The sequence below is a fragment of the Arachis hypogaea genome, chromosome 3 (assembly GCF_003086295.3).
Source record: "Arachis hypogaea cultivar Tifrunner chromosome 3, arahy.Tifrunner.gnm2.J5K5, whole genome shotgun sequence".
NCBI classification, from domain to species: Eukaryota; Viridiplantae; Streptophyta; class Magnoliopsida; order Fabales; family Fabaceae; genus Arachis; species Arachis hypogaea.
The window spans coordinates 10,700,892-10,721,969 of NC_092038.1; the positions used below are offsets into that span (position 1 = coordinate 10,700,892).

At 35.5% G+C, this 21,078-nt stretch overlaps 2 protein-coding genes across 3 annotated transcripts; both read right to left on the reverse strand.

The window, feature by feature from the left end:
• Positions 1–1,362: 1,362 nt before the first annotated feature.
• Positions 1,363–5,244, reverse strand: LOC112789457 (splicing factor-like protein 1). 2 transcript variants are annotated; one of them, XR_003196264.3, is made up of 3 exons: positions 2,599–5,244; positions 1,925–1,961; positions 1,363–1,701 (listed from the first exon to the last, which is right to left on the reverse strand). XR_003196264.3 is itself a non-coding variant. In XM_025831361.3 (2 exons), exon 1 carries the CDS (start codon positions 5,052–5,054, stop codon positions 2,628–2,630), a length of 2,427 nt encoding a protein of 808 aa, XP_025687146.1. In that variant the 5' UTR covers positions 5,055–5,244; the 3' UTR covers positions 1,363–1,701; positions 2,599–2,627. The 2 variants fall into 2 exon arrangements, 1 of the variants encoding a protein (XP_025687146.1); XM_025831361.3 differs by lacking the exon at positions 1,925–1,961.
• Positions 5,245–18,135: 12,891 nt separating this feature from the next.
• On the reverse strand, positions 18,136–19,422 carry LOC112772837 (uncharacterized). The gene has a single exon (XM_025817846.2). The coding sequence runs from the start codon at positions 19,420–19,422 to the stop codon at positions 18,136–18,138; it is 1,287 nt and encodes a 428-aa protein (XP_025673631.2).
• Positions 19,423–21,078: the final 1,656 nt, after the last annotated feature.

Here is a 21,078-nt window from a genome sequence, read left to right on the forward strand (position 1 = left end):
AGAAATAAAATATTATTAAAATTTTAATTTTCGTTTCAAAAAATTTCAGATCTTTGTGTCTTTATTTTCTAGAGATACTTAATAAGGGACTAAAATTTTGAAGACAAAGATTAAAATTTAGTTTCAAACTACCAAATACAATACTGATCCTTAACCTCAAAGTAAACACTACCTAAAAGTGCAACTTATTCTTCAAACCCTTTCTCTTCTCTTCCCAATCAAAACATCAACTCACAAATACTGCAAAACAATCATGTTCAACACAAAATAAATCGCATTTCAAGAATCTTGAGGACAGCCCATATTACATTTAGTGTCAGGTATTAACACGTTTCTGAGAATGGAAAAACCAAATCCAGAGCAATTGATAGTTCACATCTTAGATAGTACTAGAAAGGTGGACATAGTACCTATTAACCATTAGGAGGGCTTCCAGAACCTACATATTTACCTCGACAGACCAACAAACTAGAAAAACGAAAGGCCTATTTGATTTGCACTTTTTTTTAAGATTTTGTAAATGAACAAAAAAAAAAAGTAAAAACAGAATTTTAGATTTTTTACTACTTTTCTTTTTTCTTTAGAGAATCTTAAAATTAGAAAACATTGAAAACGAAAATGAAAACGCAAACTAAATAGGCCCTAATATGACTGGAGGATTTCATGACAATAATTTAACATTTAATTGTTGGCGACCATAAAGCTTTATATCCCAGCGGCATTACAATTCAATTGTTCATTTTAATCCAAAAAGAACAGATAAAGGAGTTTTCTACAATACTATGATCATCTACTATATCTATCTTCACCCAGCAACACAGCTAAATGAAGCATGTGAAAACGACTCAAAACCCTACCAACAATCAATTTCATCTCAGCCTCGATCTTATGCCCAACAATATTTGCCCTCCTCACAGGACCATATGAATGATCACCTCAGAACAAATGGGAAACTTCATACTTGCCTGTATCATCATCATACAAGAACTTGGTGTTCATAACACCGTGTCAGCTTAAGTTCAATTGAGGAGAAATGTGGAAAGGACACCAAATTTTGACATTCAACATGCCAAAAAACCTAAAAAATGTTTGAAATCTTTTACCTGCCACACTGCAACTGTTAAATATATACATTTTTTTTTTAATTATCTTGTAAACCAACCCGAAATATGCCCAAAATAAAATGACAAGGCATGATTTACCTTCAGGAAGGAGGTGTATGATTAAAGGCATCTAAAAGGCAGCTTCAGCACCAAGCAATTATGAGACTTAGGGCCATCAAAAACAAATTATTTAGTCTCATCATAAAAACTACAAGTCAGAACTCAGAATCAGCTCTGAATGAACTCAATAAACCAAGAATGACAAAACAAATTTATCAATGAAACACCAGGAACCAGCTGCCATAGAAGTTCGGACAAACTTTCAGAATGAGACATTAGAAACCAGACATTAATGTATAAATCAATAAAATACCAAAAGAAAATAATTAAGACGGTGTTAAGTCCTACACAACAAAAAGAGATTAATAATAATCATGACAATAATAAGCTCTGATGTTGTGTCTACTGTATGAGGACTTTTCTCAACTTCTAGCCCAAAACTCTGCAAAGTTCATAAGAGTACACAGCAAGGTTAAAGTGAGTCCCATACTTCGAAGAAAGACATGGCAAGAGGTTAGAGCTCCAAGAAACATCAGGCCTGTACAATGTTGCATCATAACAATGAGGTGTTAACAAAGGCAAAATCTTGATTAAATATAATAGTAAAAATATAAAAAGCCATAGCTAATATTGCAAGTTGTTTTAAACCACTTGAAAAGTAGAAATAAAAAAAAAAGGTATACAACACTAAAGACACACTACAAGAGAGCTGGAGCTGAAATAAATCAAATTTAAAGTATGTGGATATCACATATACTTACAAAATCATACCAGTTTGCCCATCCCTCTGTAAGGGCCCTTCAGATATACAAAAGCCCAAGTGGAAGCAAGTTAACAAAGAGAGGTGAATAAGTTGATTTACATAATAAATTAAATTAGTTTAATTATCTTCCTTGTGTGTGTGTGTTTCATTTGGTCCGTTGGTGTGAATTTGGGAGACGGGAGGGAGGGGGAGAAAATCAGGGAGTTCAGAGATGGCCCTCTATTTTTTTCTGAAACACTTCAAGGAAAACACCACTTATATATATCCATTGGGGGTCCAAGCTGCAGATGAAAATCGCAACTCAAATGCAAAACAGCAGCATGTAACCATGAATATGACCACACCGAATAATTTGGTATAATTAATTTTTTTATATCAATATTCATGAGTTACTAGGGCAAGCTGAAATCCAGAAGGGAAAGCTTACTAAGAACCTGTTTCCAATTAAAGTAAATCCAAACAAGTAATGGTTTTCTCAGGATGCTCATCAGCTGAAAGAGCTACAGTACATGAGTCACAAGAAGCTTTTATGTGAATTAAAAAACGACATGGACTTATGACTAAATGCAAAGTAAGCTATACATCAGATGTAAAAAGCAAGTTAGCAATTGAATTATAGATTCAATCAAATATAACATTCATATGGGCCAAAAATGGAGATGACACACGCACCTTTGGAAATCAATTCCAACAAAACTAGATCATTTCATCTCTGCCATGAACTTCTCATACTCTGAATCTGCAGCCGATGAAGCAGGCGGAGGAATTGGTGGATTTGTGGCCCAAGGCACATTGCCTATTCCCTGTGATTGATCTGCACCATATGTTGTCTTCTCTGCAGATGAAGCAGGAGGTGGTACCGGAGGATTACTGGCCCAAGGCACATTCCCAATGTGGGACTGGTCTGAAGTAGAGGGAGGCCCAGGCGCAGAAGGGGGAGGTGGTGGAGGAACTGCATTGTAGTATGGAGGATAACCATATGATGCAGGGTAAGTAGGTTGAGGTGGTGGAGGCATTGAAGGCACCGAGTTCCCATATATAGAGGGTACAGACTGAGTAGTGGTACTATTGTCAGACTGCACTCCAGGAGGGTAACTCTGCTGAACTTCACTGCTGGATGCAGGTTGGGATGTGGCACCAGGAGGGCCTGTCTGGACAGGCGGATATTGAACACCATAGGGAGGCAGAGGCTGGCCTTGCATAGGAGGATACATTGTTGACCCAGGAGGAGGTGGTGCATAAGCAGCATATGGAGGTGGAGGAGGAGCAGGAGGACCCCACGGAACAGGGGTACCACCATAACTTGGAGGGGGCGCACTACCAATTGGACCACCAGCAGCATATTGCTGGGATGGATAGGCACCAAGTGGCTGGCTTGGAACAGGATAAGTGGGCACAGAAGATGCTGGAGGACCAGGAGGTACAACAGGCTGAGGAGGCTTACCAGCAACTCTCACAGCAATGGTTCGGCCCTCAAGGCGATGACCATTCATGGCCGAAATTGCATTATTTGCCATTTGAATATCAGCATACTTCACAAATCCATATCCTTTACTTAAACCTGACACTCGATCCTTGATAACTTTGGCCATAACAATCTCACCAAATTGTTGAAACAGTTGGATCAAACCATCATCATCAAGAGTGGGTGGCAAATACCCAATGTACAAATTTGTATCATCAATTTCCTTTTTAATCGTAGCAGAACCTAAGCCAGGGTGTGCTGTACTACCACCAGTTGAAGCAGCACTGTTGTTTGCCCAAGGAGGATTACTTGCAGAGTTGCCAGGACCAATCGCTAGCGTAGGAGTTTGCTTTGTTGCAGATTCAGGAACAGTACCTCCCAACTCTGCCAGGAAGTTCTGATACTCATCGTCCATCTTCTTCCCAGTAGCACCCTTTACCGGGCAATCGATGCTTGGATGTCCACCATCGCCACAATGCTTACAGACAACCTCGCTCTTAAATGTTGAAGTCCTTGTAGGACAAGCATATTGACGATGACCAGGTTCACCACACAATCGACAATACTCTTCGTCCCTAATCGTCCCATTTAAGGCTGCAAGTTCCCTAAGCTGTTGCCTCTTGTGCTCATTCAATACCTCATCCACAGGTTGCAAGAGCTTCTCCACCATACCCGCAGCAGCATCAAGCGATTCCTGTGTCTCTGCCTCCACTAAAACATGCAAATCCTCATTCTCCGAAGGATCAGGTTTTAAATCCCTCTTCTGTTGCAGCCTACCTTCTTTCACTGATCCTTTACCCCGAATCACAATTTTAGCACCAGTTTCTTTCTCCATCCGCTTCTGCGTGTTACCTCTAGGGCCAATAATCAGCCCTATGAAATTGTAACCAGGGTATTCTTTCATCGGTATAAAGAGCTTCTTCTGAAGCTTTGGAGGCCTATAATCAGCTGGAGGCTTAAAGGCAGGGTTTTTCTTAATAATCTGAGATATAATCTCCTGCCTCTCCTTCTGCAATCTCTCACGAGCACGATACTCCCTAGTGTTAATCCTAATTCCCATGTTATCATATATAGGTTCAGGTGAAGGGGATCGAGCACCTTCAGGGCGATCATCTAAAGGCAAACCCGATTGCAACATTCTACTAATCTCAAGTAGCCTACTATTCAAAGCTTGAATCTCAGGATCGAATTCAATACCTCCCATGAAATCAGGAAGCTGAATCACTGGCTTCGGATCGTCATCAGCCCACCGCGACTTCCTCTTCCTCACTTTGGTGCCAGAATCGGCATCGCCACCGCCACAGCTGTTGCTCTGGTCGTTGGAATCAGGCTGCGGGTCCCACCGGCTCCTACGTCGGCGCCTGCTGGTTGTCTCTTCCTCGCCGCCGGATTGGTCCTTGTCGGTGCCACTGCGGGTGGTGGTACCGGTCAACCCGTTCTCGGATATCAAAGGTTTGGCGACCTGAGGCGGGTAATTCACATCAGCACCGACGGCTGCCTGGCCGTTCTCCGATGTGTTCGGGTGGCCAGAATCAGTAGTGTTGGCAGCATCTGAATAGTGAGGTTCGGAATTGTGAAGATGCAATGATGGATCGTATGAATTCAGGGTCTCTGATGAAGAAAGCGGAGGCGTAGGGTTAGGGTTGGAATCGATAGCCTCCATGGATTGCAGAGAAAGAGAAAGAGAAAGAGAGAGAGAGAAGGGTTAGGGTTTTAATTCGAAGATGTGGAAAGAAGAAGAATATAGATTCAAGATTGTCGTATACTCGTATGCGAAGCAAGATGAGAAGAGATGCAAACTCTCTTCTTATCTGAGATTAGATTATTACAAAAGGGTACAAAACGCTGCGACTCGGGTTTATATATATATATACGAGCGCCCGCTTTTTTATTATTTTTAAGAAATTAATTTTATTTTTTGTTATTATATCATTTATTCTTTAGATTTATTAAATAAATATTTTTTTATTTTAATGTTAAAGTAATTTTATTTATATTATATTTTATTAAAATTTAAATTATTATAAAAAAAATTTAAAATGTTAAATTATAAAAGCACACAATAAAAAAATATATATTATAAAAAGACATAGTTCAAAAAATAATGATAATATTATCTTAATTCAAAAAGAGTATATATAAATTAAAATACATATTAGTTATTTATAAAAGATAATTTTAATTAAATATTATAGATATTTGTATTTGTCTTTATTTCTTTTTAAGTGGTAAGCTAAAATATGGATATGAATCTAAAAAAGTCTCCATTTTCTTAAAAATAATAAAAAAATAAAATAAATGAGAATGCTTATTTTTTCGTTTTTAAATATCAAACTATAAGAATAATTAATAAATAAAATAAGAGAATATAAAAATGGTGTACTTGAAAAAAATTCTTCGTAATTCATCATAGATCTCCTTATCAATAACTTCTTGAGTCTTAAAAAACTGTCATATTTATTGACCATAAAAATAACTATATAAACGATTTAAGATTATTCAATTAAATTGATTTCTTATTATAGGGATGTTCAATTAATTCAATTAAAACCTGTAGAATTGAAATATCTTGTTTTGCGCTGAATATTTTTAAAAGACAAAAAATGACATTTATCTTTATTTATATATGACAAAATGTAAATTAAATGACATTACATCAAATTTATTAAGAATTTATATGTTAGTTCCTGTTCAGCCGTTTTTTTATTATTTTTAAGAAATTAATTTTATTTTTTGTTAATATATCATTCACTATTTAAATGTATTAGATAAGTATTTTTTTATTTTGATGTTAACGTGACTGTATTTATATCATATTTTATTAAAATTAAAATTACTAAACACCAAAATATAATTCAAAAAATAATGATAATAACATTATCTTGATTCAAAAAGAGTATATATAAACCAAAATACATGTTACTTATTTATAAAAGATAATTTTTATTTAAATGTCATGGATATTCATATTTGTCTTCATCTTTTTTAAGTGGTAGGCCAAAATATGAATCTAAATATAAAGAGGTCTTATTTTTTTTATAAATAGTGAAAAAATAGAATAAATGAGAATGGTTATTTTTTTCATTTTAAATATCAAACTATAAGAATAATTAAAAAATAAAATAGGAGGGTATAAAAATTGTGTATCTGAAAAAAATCTTTCATAATTTATCATACATCTCCTTGTCAATAACTTCTTGAGTCCAGAAAAACTGTCAGATTTATTGACCATAAAAATAACTATATAAACGCTTCAAGATTATTCAATTAAAAATTATGTGTAACAAAATCAAAATAAAAAAAATTAGAAACATTATTTACAAATTAATTATTTATCAACGTTATTAATTTTAATTATTTACTTTTAATAGTATTTAATTTGAAGTGGAGATAAAAATTTATATTCAAATCACTCTTTATCTTCATGCATAATTTTAATTGATAAAAAATATTTTATTTTTATTTTTTATTTTATATTTAATTTTATTATTTTTTAGAATTATTTATTTATATTTTTTATTTTTTATTATTTTTCTTCGCCCCACCATAATTAATTATCACCAAGTATTTATGTTACATCTTTTATATGTTAATCAAATAACGAGTGTCATATGCCAAACAAATGATATTATAGAAGTCAAAATAAATTATGTTTTTGTAATATAATTTATTTATTTTAGTTTAATTTAAAAATAAATATTCCTGTACTCAAATTTTAAATATAATTTTTTATATAATTAATAATTTAAAAATTAAAAAAATAATTTATCCCATATGAAATAATTAAAAAAATAAATTTAACAAAATATTAGACTTTTTCAATTCATCATTAATAGGTATAGACATGTTCAAAAAAAATAAAAAATACATATAAGATAAAAAGAGATTAATTATTCATTGATAAGAAAAAAGGATATAAAGCCTCTAATTCAGAAAAAAGCCTCTTCCTTCATGGTTAATTGAAGGTTTTTATGGAATAAGCATGCATGAGGAAAAACAGAAACAATCAAAGCAGCATGCATCCTCTAATTCAGAGGCTGGGGGAAGGAGAAAGGAATATGGAGGATACTGGTCAAACCTTTTTTAGTACTGCTACTCCGTTGGCTCTGGTTGATATTTCAAATGTCTTGACTCCCGATCAACAGATTATTACCACCCCCAAAAGATCTAGTATTAGTATTAAAAAAGTGAGTATGAAACAGCTTGCTAGACAACATAGCTCTTGTAACAAGTCTTTTACGGGGAGTAAACGGAGGAATGGAAGAAAGGAAAATCCAGAACAGCTGAAGAAGATGTGTTTCGATGACCACACTACTATTATTTTGAAGGTGGAGGGTGCCAGCCGTCAATTGGCACCCCAGAACCCATGAAGTTGATAAGTTGGAATTGTCAGGGTTTGGAGAGATCCCTGACATTCCATAATCTTAAAGGGATTTGTAGATCCTACTCTCCAGAGGTTGGTTTTTTTTGCGAAACTAAAAATCAACCTCGTCAAGTTGAGAGGAAGTTAAGGGCATGCGGCTTTGTGGACTGGGTTTTGGTGGATCCGGAGGGTACTGCAGGTGGGCTTGCTCTAGCATGGAAGGAGGGGGTGGAGATTGAAGTTATTCTGTCCAGTCGGTTCTTCATTGCTGCCAGAATTAAAGACCCAGTTAACAATAAAGTTTGGGAAGTTGTAGGGGTTCATTTAAGTACGTCGGACCAGTCACGGGCTTCTCAATTCGGGGAATTATCATCATTTTTTCAGCAACTGTAGAATTGTTTTCTTGTCCTCGAATATTTTAATGCTATCACCAGTCTCCAAGAGAAGGATGGCGGGGGAGTCAAATCTAATGCTTCCATGGCTGCTTTTTATGGGTTTATTAATGAAAATGGCTTGGTAGACTTGGGTATAGATAGGAGACCATTTACTTGGTCCAATAAAAGAAGAGGGCAAGAGTTAATCCAAGAACGTTTAGATCGATTCATGGCTGATGATGTGTGGTTCAATTCTTATCCGGCAGCAGTAGTTACTAGATTGTCTGAGAATGGATCTGATCATGCCCCATTATTGTTAGACTCAAATCTTCCATTGAAAAAATCTAAAAGAAGGTTCAAGTTTCAGGAACGTTGGTGTGGTTTGGAAGGGGTTCGGAAGCTAATAGCAGAAATTTGGAGTGCTGAAGTTACAGGTTCATCAATGTTTAGACTGGCTGAAAAATTGAAGCTCTGTCGGCACTGTTTGGTTCAATGGCAGCAGGAGAATCGTACTAACTCTGCGAAGCACATTCAAGAACTGACTGCTAGTATTGAGGAGTTGCGAGGCTTAGGAATACAAGGAGGGGATCAACTAGATGAACTTGAACGAATGTTAGAGGCGGCCCACATCTGGGAGGAAAGTTTTTGGAAGGATAAATCACGAATTAAATTGTTACACCTTGGTGATAGGAACACAAAATTCTTTCATCAAAATTTCCAAGCTAGGAACCGAAGAAACAAACTTTGGAGACTAGTTGGAAATGACGGTGCAATTGCCACATCTCATACAGCCATAGCAGCAGTGGCAGAAAGATATTTTCAGGAGATCTTCACATCAGATAACCCTACTGATCCTAGTCACGCTTTTGAAGAGTTTGAGGCTAAAGTTACACTTGCTATGAACCGTAAACTAATCCGGCCAGTTTCAATGGAAGAAGTTAAACGAGCAACTTTTAGCATGCACCCCCAAAGTGCTCCAGGTGAGGATGGTTTTACTGCAAAATTCTTTTATTTTTATTGGGATATAGTTGGTGGAGATGTTTTTCATGCGATGAAGAGTTTCTTTATGGGTGGTCAGATACTGAGGAGTTTTAACCACACCCAAATCTGTCTCATTCCAAAAATTCTAGATGCTAGGAATATGACACAAGTGAGGCCTATCAGCTTGTCCTCAGTGTTTTATAAAATTATTTCGAAGGTATTAGTTCACAGATTGCAAGGAATTATGAACTCTCTCATTAGTCCTAACCAAAGTGCCTTCTTGGAAGGGTAGGCTTATCTCTGACAACATTTTGGTTGCTCATGAATGCATGCACTATCTAAAGAATAAGAAGAGGGGTTTAGAAAATGAAATGGTAGTTAAGTTGGACATGAGCAAAGCCTATGATAGAGTTGAATGGCAATTTTTGTGGTTTATTCTGGAGAAACTTGGGTTTGATTCTCGATGGATTGGATGGATTCGAGAAGTCGTCACAACTGTTTCTTACTCGGTTATTGTGGAAGGACAACCTTTTAGTTTTTTTTAAACCAAATAGGGGCATCCGACAGGGTGATCCCCTATCCCCATATCTGTTTCTTTTCTGTGCAGAAGGACTTTCCTTCTTGCTACACAAGGCTGAGCAAAATAGTGTTATCCGTGGAATTCAGATTAACAGAAGATCTCATTGGGTGAACCACCTACTATTTGCAGATGACTCAATTCTCTTTAGTAAAGCTACTATGACAATTGCCAGCATATTCTTGACTTGCTAGATGATTATGAGAGGTTTAGCGGGTAGAAAGTAAATCTGACTAAATCAGCGGTATTTTTTAGTAATAATACCTCTTCTCCATTGCGGTAAGCTTTGGCAGCCACACTTCACATTCGCAATATAGGGGCGAAGGATAAATATTTAGGACTACCTTCTGTAGTCCAAAGATCTAAAAATGTCACCTTTGGAATGATTAAAGATAAAGTTAGAAAGAGGGTGGAGGGATGGAAGCGAAAATTGCTCTCAGCTGGGGGTAGACACATTCTTATCAAAGCAGTTGGGGAAGCCATCCCAATCTACAGCCTCTCCTGTTTCCTACTACCAGATAGTCTTCTAACCGAAATCCATGAAATCTTATCTCAGTTCTGGTGGGGACAGAAAGGAGGGAAGAGAAGAATGTCTTGGGTAAGTTGAGAGAGTATGACGCGACCCAAGAAGGAGGGGGGTTTGGATTTTAAAGACCTGCGAGCCCAAAGTTTAGCACTTTTAGGAAAACAGTGTTGGAGAATAGCTACCAGACCAAACTCTCTACTCACTAAGATGCTAAAAGGAAAGTACTACAGATACCAGTCTATTTTGGAGGCAGGAGTAGGAGCAGTACCTTCGTGGGATTGAAGAAGCGTCCTAGAGGGTCGTAAAGTTCTTGAGAAAGGCTTGCTCTGGAAGGTAGGGTTAGGGAGAAGTATCCGTGTTTATGTAGATCCATGGCTGCCATCTCCTCATCCCTATTGTGCTCCTATGCAGTCTGCAACAACAAGGCAAAGTGTGACATGGGTAAAAGAACTCCTAACTGAGAACTAGAAATGGAATAATCAACTAATACAGTGTTTGTTTCCTCCATAAATTGCTCAAAGTATTCTTTCAGTTAATATTGAAGACCGAGAGGACCGAATATCCTGGATTTTTCACAAGTCTGGTAATTATGATGTAGCATAAGCATATCGAGTGGCTTACCATTTTCACCACCCACCAATTGAGTTCTGTCCACCTATAGCTCAATGTAGTGATATTTGCAAAGATTTGTGGAAAATGAGATTACCCCCGAAGATCAAATTCTTCCTCTGGCGTGCCCTCCATGGAAGACTTCCTGTCCTATTGAACCTCCAGCGACGAATCCCATCAATTTCTACAATTTGCCCCCGGTGTCAGATAGGAGAGGAATCGACTATGCACTGCTTATTCACCTGCAATAAGGCAAAAGAAGTATGGCTCAAAAGTCCATTTGCAGATGTGACGATAGGAGAAGAGGAAGAGGAACTCTATCAGTGTTGGAGGAGAAAGAAAGCATACCTATCAGGAACTGGAGGTGATCAACAAAACTTGCTCTTGGTTGGAATTGTGTGCTGGAATATTTGGAGAACTCGGAACTGCTTGGTCTTTGAACATGAAAAAATTCCACCGGAAGTGACAGACCGAATTTCTCGAAGAATGTTGATGGAAGCGGTGACTATTTTCCCAATTCCCTTCCAATGAAACGTTAGGGATTAAAGCCCCTTCTAGATCTTCTGTCCTTTTAATATATCATTTCTAATTCTTCCTTTTTATTATGTTTGCTTTATAACTCCGTACAGAAGTTAATTGGGAATTTCCCATTCTCTCTTTTTTTGTCCTACATGGACCTCTTGTATTTCTTGGATTATGAAATGAATACCACTTGCCTTTGAAAAAAAAAAAAGACATAACACTATTTTTGTACGTGAAATATTGGGGACAAATTAAAAAGGTAAAAGAATGACGAAAATATTAATTGGGTAAGTAAATTAAAGAAAAATATTATACGTTAAACTTGCGATGCAATCGAGGATGTTAAAAGTAAAAAAATAATGGTTCCCAGAGAAATATAACAAAGTGCATCGAGAGGTCAAAAAAGAAAGCAGTAAATGGTTGGCTAGACCATCAGAGTACAGTGCTCAGACACATACTCAAAACAATACGATACAAACAAAAACTAACATAAAAGGAAAAAAATATAATTTAAATAAATACCTTAGAATATAATAAGATCTATAAAAAAATTATTTATCACTACTGGTTAAACACTTATTGGCTTCTAATTATTTTTTTTCTTATTTCATATATGGCCACGAAAATAGGAAATAGAAAACTGAACACCAAATCCCATGTATCGGCATTATATATTGTTATAGATATAGACAAGACAATGCGATGCGCCGATGCGTGTAGAATTTGGGTCCGATTCAACCGATAAACAATTTTCAGGTTAGAATATTCTTTTTAAGAAAATATATTTTGTCATTTTGTGCAATTTATTTTAAATTCGAAAATGAAAAGCTGTTAATAGCAAGGATTTTTTTTTTATCAAAAATCCCTAAGATTGTGTTTATTGGAGAACTGGCGGCTCAATAGGCGTACCGGTTCAGCCGTTTTTTTTTTTATTTTTTAAAAAAATTAATTTTTTTGTTAATATATTATTCATTCTTCAAATTTATTAGATAAATATTTTTGTTATTATTTTAATATTGACGTAATTTTATTTATATCATATTTTTTTACCTTAAAATGACTATAAAAAATTTTTAAAATGTTAAATTATAAAAGCACACAATAAAGAGATATATATTATAAGAAAAAATATAGTTAAAAAAATAATGATAATAATATTATCCTAATTCAAAAAGAGTATATATAAATCAAAATACATATTAGTTATTTACAAAAGATAATTTTGCTTAAATGTCATGAAAATTTATATTTGTCTTTATTTTTTTAAGTGGTAGGCCAAAATATGAATTTGCATCTGAAGAGGCTTCATTTTCCTATGAAAATACTTGTCTTTTTTGTTTTTGAATATCAAATTATAAGAATAATTTATAAATAAAATAGAAAAATATAAAAATTGTGTATTTGAATTTTTTTTTTTATAATTCATCATACATCTCTTTATTAATAATTTCTTGAGTCTTGAAAATCTGTCACATTTTTTTACCATAAAAATAATTTAAAATTATTCAATTAAATTGATTCCATATAATAGGGACGAATTCAATTAATTCAATTAAAACCTGTAGAATTGAGATATCTTGTTTTGCACTGAATTTTTTGAAAAGACAAAAAAAATGACATTAATCTTAGTTTATGTATGACAAAATGTAAAGTAAATGACATTACATATGATTTATTAGGAATTTATATTTAATAACAGTCACCTGCAATGATATTGTTTGTCACCAAAATGAGTTAGTTGTGCTCTTAAAGTTTATGGCTAAAAAAAAAGTTAATTTTTTAACATAATTAATATATACGTCTAAATAGACGGTATTATATTATTATATAATAAAAATTTATTTCATTACCTTTTATTCTTTTAATCCAATATTTATCTTTTTATCGTCTTCTTAAGTTTTGGTTACTTTAACCGTATCTCCCCAATCAACAGAAAAAATTTTGGGTGGACGAACCTGATTTAATATCATGTTTGATTATTAATATTAAAATAAAAATACATATCATCAATACAATTGTCACGTTAATATAATAATACTTAATTTATTGTTTATTGGTCTCATTAATACAATGAATTGATCATTCTTTCATATACTCTATAACGGTTAAAATCCTTCTTCCTATAATTTATTGTATATATGTATCACAATATATCTTATTCGTATTTTGTATATTACTTTAACATTAAATAATAATACATCCCAATTAAAATATACCTTTACCTTTTATTGATTTTGAAAATTTTATTTTTATAATAAACGTCCATGTCAATATAAATAGAAAAAATCAGAAAAAATGATAATAAAAATAAAAAATAAATAACGATAATAATATAATAAAAGAGTACGAAACAATATATATGAGATAGTAGAAATAACAATAACTCTACGAACAAACTGTTCTTATGACAGTAAAAATAATGATAACTACATATGGCTGCTCTTGTGATGGTAGAAATAATGATAACTGCATCGGTTGTTTTGGGTTATAGTGATAGGAGTAAAATGAAAAAAATAATTGGACACCAAACTCTTATATCTCTTTTAATTTATCAGGTAACCAATGAAATAAAATATTATTATTTACAGTATAAATTAAATTAAAAAAATTTTACATGTAACATTATAGTAAGAGAAAATAGTTATTATGACAAAAATTTGTCAATCATACAATAACACTATTTCAATTCAACCTTGTAAAAAAAGAAAAAGAAAATTCGAATCTAAATTTATTAGGTATTAAATAAAATAAAATAAAATATTATTAATACTATAAATTAAATAAAAAATACCAATACTTTTAGAATTAAAAAAATTAGATTTTTAAAAATAAATAAATAAATATTTTATAAAACAGCTTCTATTGTATGGAGAGTGATTGCACATAGTTTACAGAGCATAACTGACTTCAAAATTTTAGTGTCCAAATTTAAATCTTAATATTATATTTTATGATAGAACTTCTCCCGTGCATCCGTCGGTTAGGTTACATAAAGAAACCATATCCAGAACAACTCATTTTCTCTATCTCATTTTCATCTCTATTCCAGTAACGGTTATAAAAAAAATCATGTATAACTTCTTCTTCAATTCTCTACTCTATTAATTTACCTTTTAATTTGTTTCACCTTTTTTTCATCTTTTTTTTTCAATATTTCTTATTTCTATTCCCAAGATGCACTTCCCTGTATAGAACAATTATTATTAGAATAAAAAAATAATTATTATGACAAAAATAAGAAAAATAGTAAAAAAAGTTAGTTATTATGATAGAAATTAAAGTTATCAATCATACAATGGAACTATTTTAATTCGAAAAGAATAAAAAAAAATTCAATTCTAAATTTATTAGATATTAAATAAAATAAAATTACATAAAATGTTATTATTTATTGTATAAATTAAATAAAAAATTATCAATATTTTTAAATAAATATTTTATACAACAACCATCAAACAAAACTAACTGAATAGAAAAAAGAATTGAATATCAAACTCCTATATTTTCTTTGTATATTCTTCTCTTGTTATAGTATAAATAATAGTTTTGGAGTTATCTAAATATTTTAATATAAGTTATTTAATATTCTCAGAACTAAAAAAATTAAGAGATAAAATTAATATTTCTTCTAAAAATGATTATTTTTAAAATTACAAATACACAATAAAAAAATTAGAATACATTAAAATAGTACCATAATAAAAAATAATTTAAAAAATAAAATTAACAAACTAATGAAATATATGTACACAACTAACCAATATTATCATCATTCAGTATATTATTTGGACCAATTCTAATATTTGAATATCTAAAAGTAGATTTTTAACATATAAATAATATTTTTTGAATTACGTAAATCTTTTAATATAAATGATTTAATATTATCTAGACAAAAAAATTAAAAAAAAGATTAATATTTCTTTTAAAAATGATTTTTAACAAAATTATAAATACATAATAAAAATTTAGAGTACATTCATAATAAAAAATTTCTAATATTAAATTAATAGTGTAAATTTTTTAAGTGAACAATTAATATCTGCAAAGAATGATCGACGTGAAAACACAGAGACAGAGATAAAAGGCTGATCTTTCAATGGGAAAAAGAGTGGATCCGCATGGTCCCAAATGAATTGGCTTATTTGAAAAAGGCCTTGTTCTTTGGAAGATCTATCTCGTGTATGGTACTGCATGGTTCATAATACATTGTATTATAGATATATGTAACATAGTATATTAGAAATAATTGAAGTTTACTAAGTACGAATTAAAGCTTTTAGAAAATAATAATTTATACTTACTAATATTATTACCGTTCTATCTATTATTTGGATTTGGATCAATTTTACTATTATTATGAGTATTTGAATGTTTAAAAACAAATCTATTATTGGCATGAGATTAATGTATTTTTAAAATTTATTAATGTTTTTTTTGAAACAAAGAAGCTCAACACCAAGGTGGAGCAAGTAGCAGTAACAGTAAAAGAAACACAAATAGGAACTAATTGTCATCTAACAGAACAAACAACCCCATGTCATCTTCGGCATAGCCATTAACAACACAAGGGATCTTTATTCTTCCACTCCTGGTAGCTAAGAAGTGACATGTCAATAATGTTATCTACGCCTTTTTCTTTCTTCTGAAATATCCTCATGTTTCTTTCCAACCAAACGTTCCAGATAACCGCAAAATAGCAAATAAACCAATTTCTGGACTCCTCCTTTCTACTGGTTGCACCTGTCCAGCTTAGGAAATGCTCCTTCACAGTACCAGAAAAGGACCACTTTCTGCCAAGGTGAACTAACCATGCACACCAAACCTGCCAAGTAAATTCACATCCCAGGAATAAGTGATGAATATTCTCAACATCCTTTTTACATAGAACACACATATTATCCTCCTGAGTAATTATCCCAAGTCGACATAATCTCTCTTTCGTATGCACCCTGCCAATCAATGTGAACCACGCAAACAGCTCCACTCTTGGAGGAACTAAGCCCTTCCAAATAGTCTTGGTGAAACTATAACTTGTTATATCCTCTTGTAATGTTTCCTCCTGCAACACCTGCACAAATGAGTTAGTACTAAAAACACCTTGTCTCTCAAACTTCCACACAAGCCTATCATCTCTGTCTGCCGATAGTTTAACCGGCCTCAAAGCATCGTGCAGCTGATTCACAATTTCCAACTCCCATTGGAATAGCTCACGCCTCCAATGGAAGTTCCAGATCCACTCTATCCCATCCCAAAACCCACAATCCCCAATGACTGATCCTTTTTGGAGTGAAACCGAAAAGAGTCTTGGGAACCTATCCTTCAAAGCACCACAACATAACCAAACGTCCTCCCAGAATCGGGTTCTTCTACCGTCGCCAACCTCCATGGATAGTCCATTTATCATCTTATCTCTTACATGTTGCTCCTTGATCTGCAGTTGACAGATATCCTTCCATGAACCTCCTCTAGTAGGTAATGTCTGAGTGGATAGTAGTTCATTAGGATTCAGATTATAAACAGAGCAGACCACTTTCTTCCACAGCGGGCAGTCCTCTTTCGAAAACCTCCACCACCATTTAAATAAAAGTGCTGTATTCCGGATCATTGCATCTCCAACACCTAAACCCCCTAGCTTTTTTGGAGCCTGAACCACTTCCCATCTAACCAGAGCTATGCCATTACCACCATCCTCCTTACTCCACAAGAATTTTCTCTGTAATGAGATCAATTTTTCAGCAACCGTCTTCGGCATCTTGTACAAACTTAAGTAATATACTGGTAAGCTATTTAAAACTACTTTGATAAGCACCAGCTTTCCCGCTTTGTTTAGCACTTTTGACTTCCATAAGCTTAGTTTCTCTTCCACCTTATCTATTATTGGCTTCCAAGTCTTCACCAACCTCGGATTAGCACCTAAAGGAATTCCAAGGTATCTGACGGGTAATGTAGCTTCCTTGCACTCCAACAAGCTACACATACGAACCTCCCATTGTTGGTCACAGTTGATTGGAATTAGACTGGATTTGTCAAAATTAATGCTCAACCCTGACATCAGCTCAAAGCAACGTAGCAGTCTCTTGTAGTTTTTGACAGTCTCCTCTTCAGGCGGGCAAAACAAAATTGTGTCATCTGCGAATTGAAGGTGTGATAATTCTATGTTGTCCCCCCAACCAATAGAGGAGAAATACGGCCGTTTCTAACCGCCTCGCCAATTATTCTATGTAGAACATCAACCACAAGTACAAAAAGGAAAGGAGATAGTGGGTCTCCTTGTCGCAAGCCTCTTTCCATCATAAACGGCTTTGTAGGCGAGCCATTTATCAACATTGACATAGATGCTGTACTCATACATTCCATCACCCAAGCCCTCCATCGGCTTCCAAACCCCATTTTCTGCAGGACAATATCTACAAAGCTCCACTTAACTTTATCATATGCCTTTTGAAAGTCTAACTTGATGAGTACTGCCTCTTTTCTCCTTAATTTGAGCCAATGCACTGTTTCACACGCAATGAGTGCCCCGTCGTGTATCTTGCGACCTTTGACAAACGCACTCTGGGTCTCCCCAACCAGCCCTGACATCAGTGTTCTCATCCTCCTTACCAGCACCTTGGATATCACCTTGTACACACAACCAACCATACTAATCGGGCGCAGGTCCTTGATTTCCTTAGCCCCGACAAACTTAGGAGCCAAAGCCACCCAAGTGATGTTGGCATACTTCGGTAACTTGGCTGTCTGAAAGAAAGCAACCATAGCTGCCGTAAACTCAGACCCGATCTCATCCCATCACCTCTTAATAAAATTCATGTTGTACCCATCACTACCTGGAGCTTTAGATGATTCACAGTCCCACACTGCCTCTTTAATCTCTTCAGTTGATGGCAAAACCTCTAGCTCCACAGACTCCTCCTCGGATATCCTTGTCACCAATCCATCCCTGAAGCCCACCTTAGGAGACTCCTCTTGGTAGTACAACTGTTTATAAAACCCTCGGATAGCAATCTTTATTCTAGCTGAGTTCCTAACCAACCTCCCATTTATCATCAAAGCATCAATCCTGTTATTCCGCCTTCTAGTGGAGGCTACCTGGTGGAAGTACTTGGTGTTTTTGTCCATATCCTTCACGTGCCGAGATCGTGACATTTGTTTCCAGTGCAACTCTTTTCTGACATACAATCTCTCACAGCAGGTCACCAGTGCTTTCCTTCTTGCCTCCAGAGTTCCATCATGCACTCCGCTACTGACTTTATCATCCAGTTTCTTCATCTCTTCCTCAAGCTGCTGGATTTTCTTATCCATGTCCCCAAAGTTGTCCTTGTGCCATCTCCCTAGAGGAGCTGTCAACACCTTTAATTTCTCTATGATATTTTTCTCCCCTAAACCCCTCCATTCCTCTTTAACCATTCTTAGAAAACCTTCATGGGTAAACCATGAGTCTAGGCTTCTAAAAGGTCTTGGGCCGTCTCTTATCTTGGTAACTTCCATTATCAATGGGTAGTGATCTGATAAACCCCTTGGTCCTCCTCTTAGTCGGGTCTCAGGGAACTCCTCAACCCATTCCAAGCTAACCATTACTCTGTCAATCCGACTACAGGAACAGCCTCTAAACCATGTATACTTACGGTCATTTAGCGGTAGGTCCACCAATTGCATATCCTGTATCCAGTCTTTAAACTCTTCACCAGCTATTGTTAAACTACATGCACCTTTTCTTTCTTCTACATGGACAATCTCATTAAAATCTCCCATGAAGCAACAAGGGGACTGACATAATCCAGCAACATAGCTCAGCTCCTCCCACACAACAAGTTTGTCCCCTCTATCATGAGGACCGTAAACCACAAGGAAGGAACAATTGAAATTATTCTTTAATAAGACCCCTTCAACACACAGCCATCTCTCCCCTTTATAACAATTATTCATCTTGAACATGAAATCATCCCACATTAACAACAACCCACCCGAAGCACCATCAGCCGCAACATATTCCCACCCTACACTACTACAACCCCACAGACGTGCAACATCAAATCTCGTCACAACTTGTTTTTTAGTTTCAATCAGGCCTAGCATATTCAGTCTATATTTCTTCCTTAAGTTCTTAACCATACTCAACTTCCCATCTCCCCCCAACCCCCTAACATTCCAGGAACAAAAATTCATTTATGAGAATTATAACACACCTGTTTGTTATTTTTTGGTCGACTTCGCCTTGCTTTCGCCTTTTGCTTTGCCAACTTTCTTCTTCGTGCGATTTCTTCATTCTGAGATTGTAGAATGGCCATGATATCCTCTTCTTCGTCATATAGGATAGTACCAGATTCCACTGCTAGATCCCACGTCCTTTTATTTTCCAGCATTTGCTCTTCCAATGTTGAATTCAGATTGTCACCCGTTCCCCCAATTTTTCCATCACTTACTCCCTCCCCGATAGCCTCTTCAATTTCTTCCTCACCCTGCACCACGGACCCCTTACCTGCCAGTGAACCAGTATGTTCATTATCACTGAGTACATGAAGCCCGCTCTTCGAATCCCAAGTCTTAATGCCAATCTCACTGCCAACCTTGTGCTCTTCCTCACCGAACGTGGTCTTGGCCACTTGCCCTGTCTTACTTGCCTCCCTTGTCCCTTGATGCATGTTACCTTCACAACCTCTAGTTGCCGAGCCCTGGGCATCCTCCATCCCAGCTCCCTTGTCCTCCAGCCTGTCTCAAGAAGCCATTCGCAGTATTCCAGTTTCAGCCACTACTTTCTCCACCGAACCGCGAATGACCTCTTCACCATTTTGTGTCGCCGTTCCAGCGAGAGGTGGGCAGCGACCAACACTGGGCTCCTTGGCTTGATTCACGCCGTGCGCTTCTCTGCCTTCTCCGCCACTCCGTGACCAAGGGTTTTCGATCGAACCCGCAGCTCCATCGGCATGCTTCTTCCCTGGATCAGCTACGCAAGGATAGGATTCCCGGTTAGTTGGAACCCGATCCGGCTGACAAGCGCTGAGCCCACCAACCGTTCCTGGTTCAGCGCCTCTCTCCATTGGGTCATCTGCTGTGATTAGGCCCACTTGCATAAGCAAGCCTGTATTATAGCAATTAGTATATCTGGCCCAACCTTCATGACACTTTGGATTTTGTTTTTTTCCCCCTGTTGGCACCAGCTCGCAGCCCACTTAGCCTATCTTCCAAAAAATCAGACCTTGTCCTTTTCGAATCTTCATAATCACTCACAGAATCCCCTCCCACCAAATCAGCCTTTGCTTTAATTCCTTCTTGATTTAAATCATACGTTGCCAAACTCATGCTATTGATATTTAATTTGTCATAAATCCATTCATTCAAAATTTCATCTGAAAGTACCATCCTACCCTTGTCTTCTTCATCGTCCCTCGTCACCATTTTTACTAGCTCCACCGCCTCATCCTTGGATTCCTGCATATCTGTGCGCCGTATGGATTTTATAACGGTTTCTAGGCAATCAGATGCTGCACCATTCAGTCTTTGTTTGCTACTTGTGCCTCCATCATCACTGCTTACCAACTTACATCCCAGACCATATGTCTCTTGTCCGACCTCTTTTACCAAGACATCAAAACCACTGAGACCTACTGTAATATGTACCCATTCGTGAATTACATCCAAAACACATGTATCAATTTGTACACGTCCAACGCTAAAGGAATTACATGATTCCATCAAATCATCGCACCCAACTACTTCCCCCCATTGACCTCC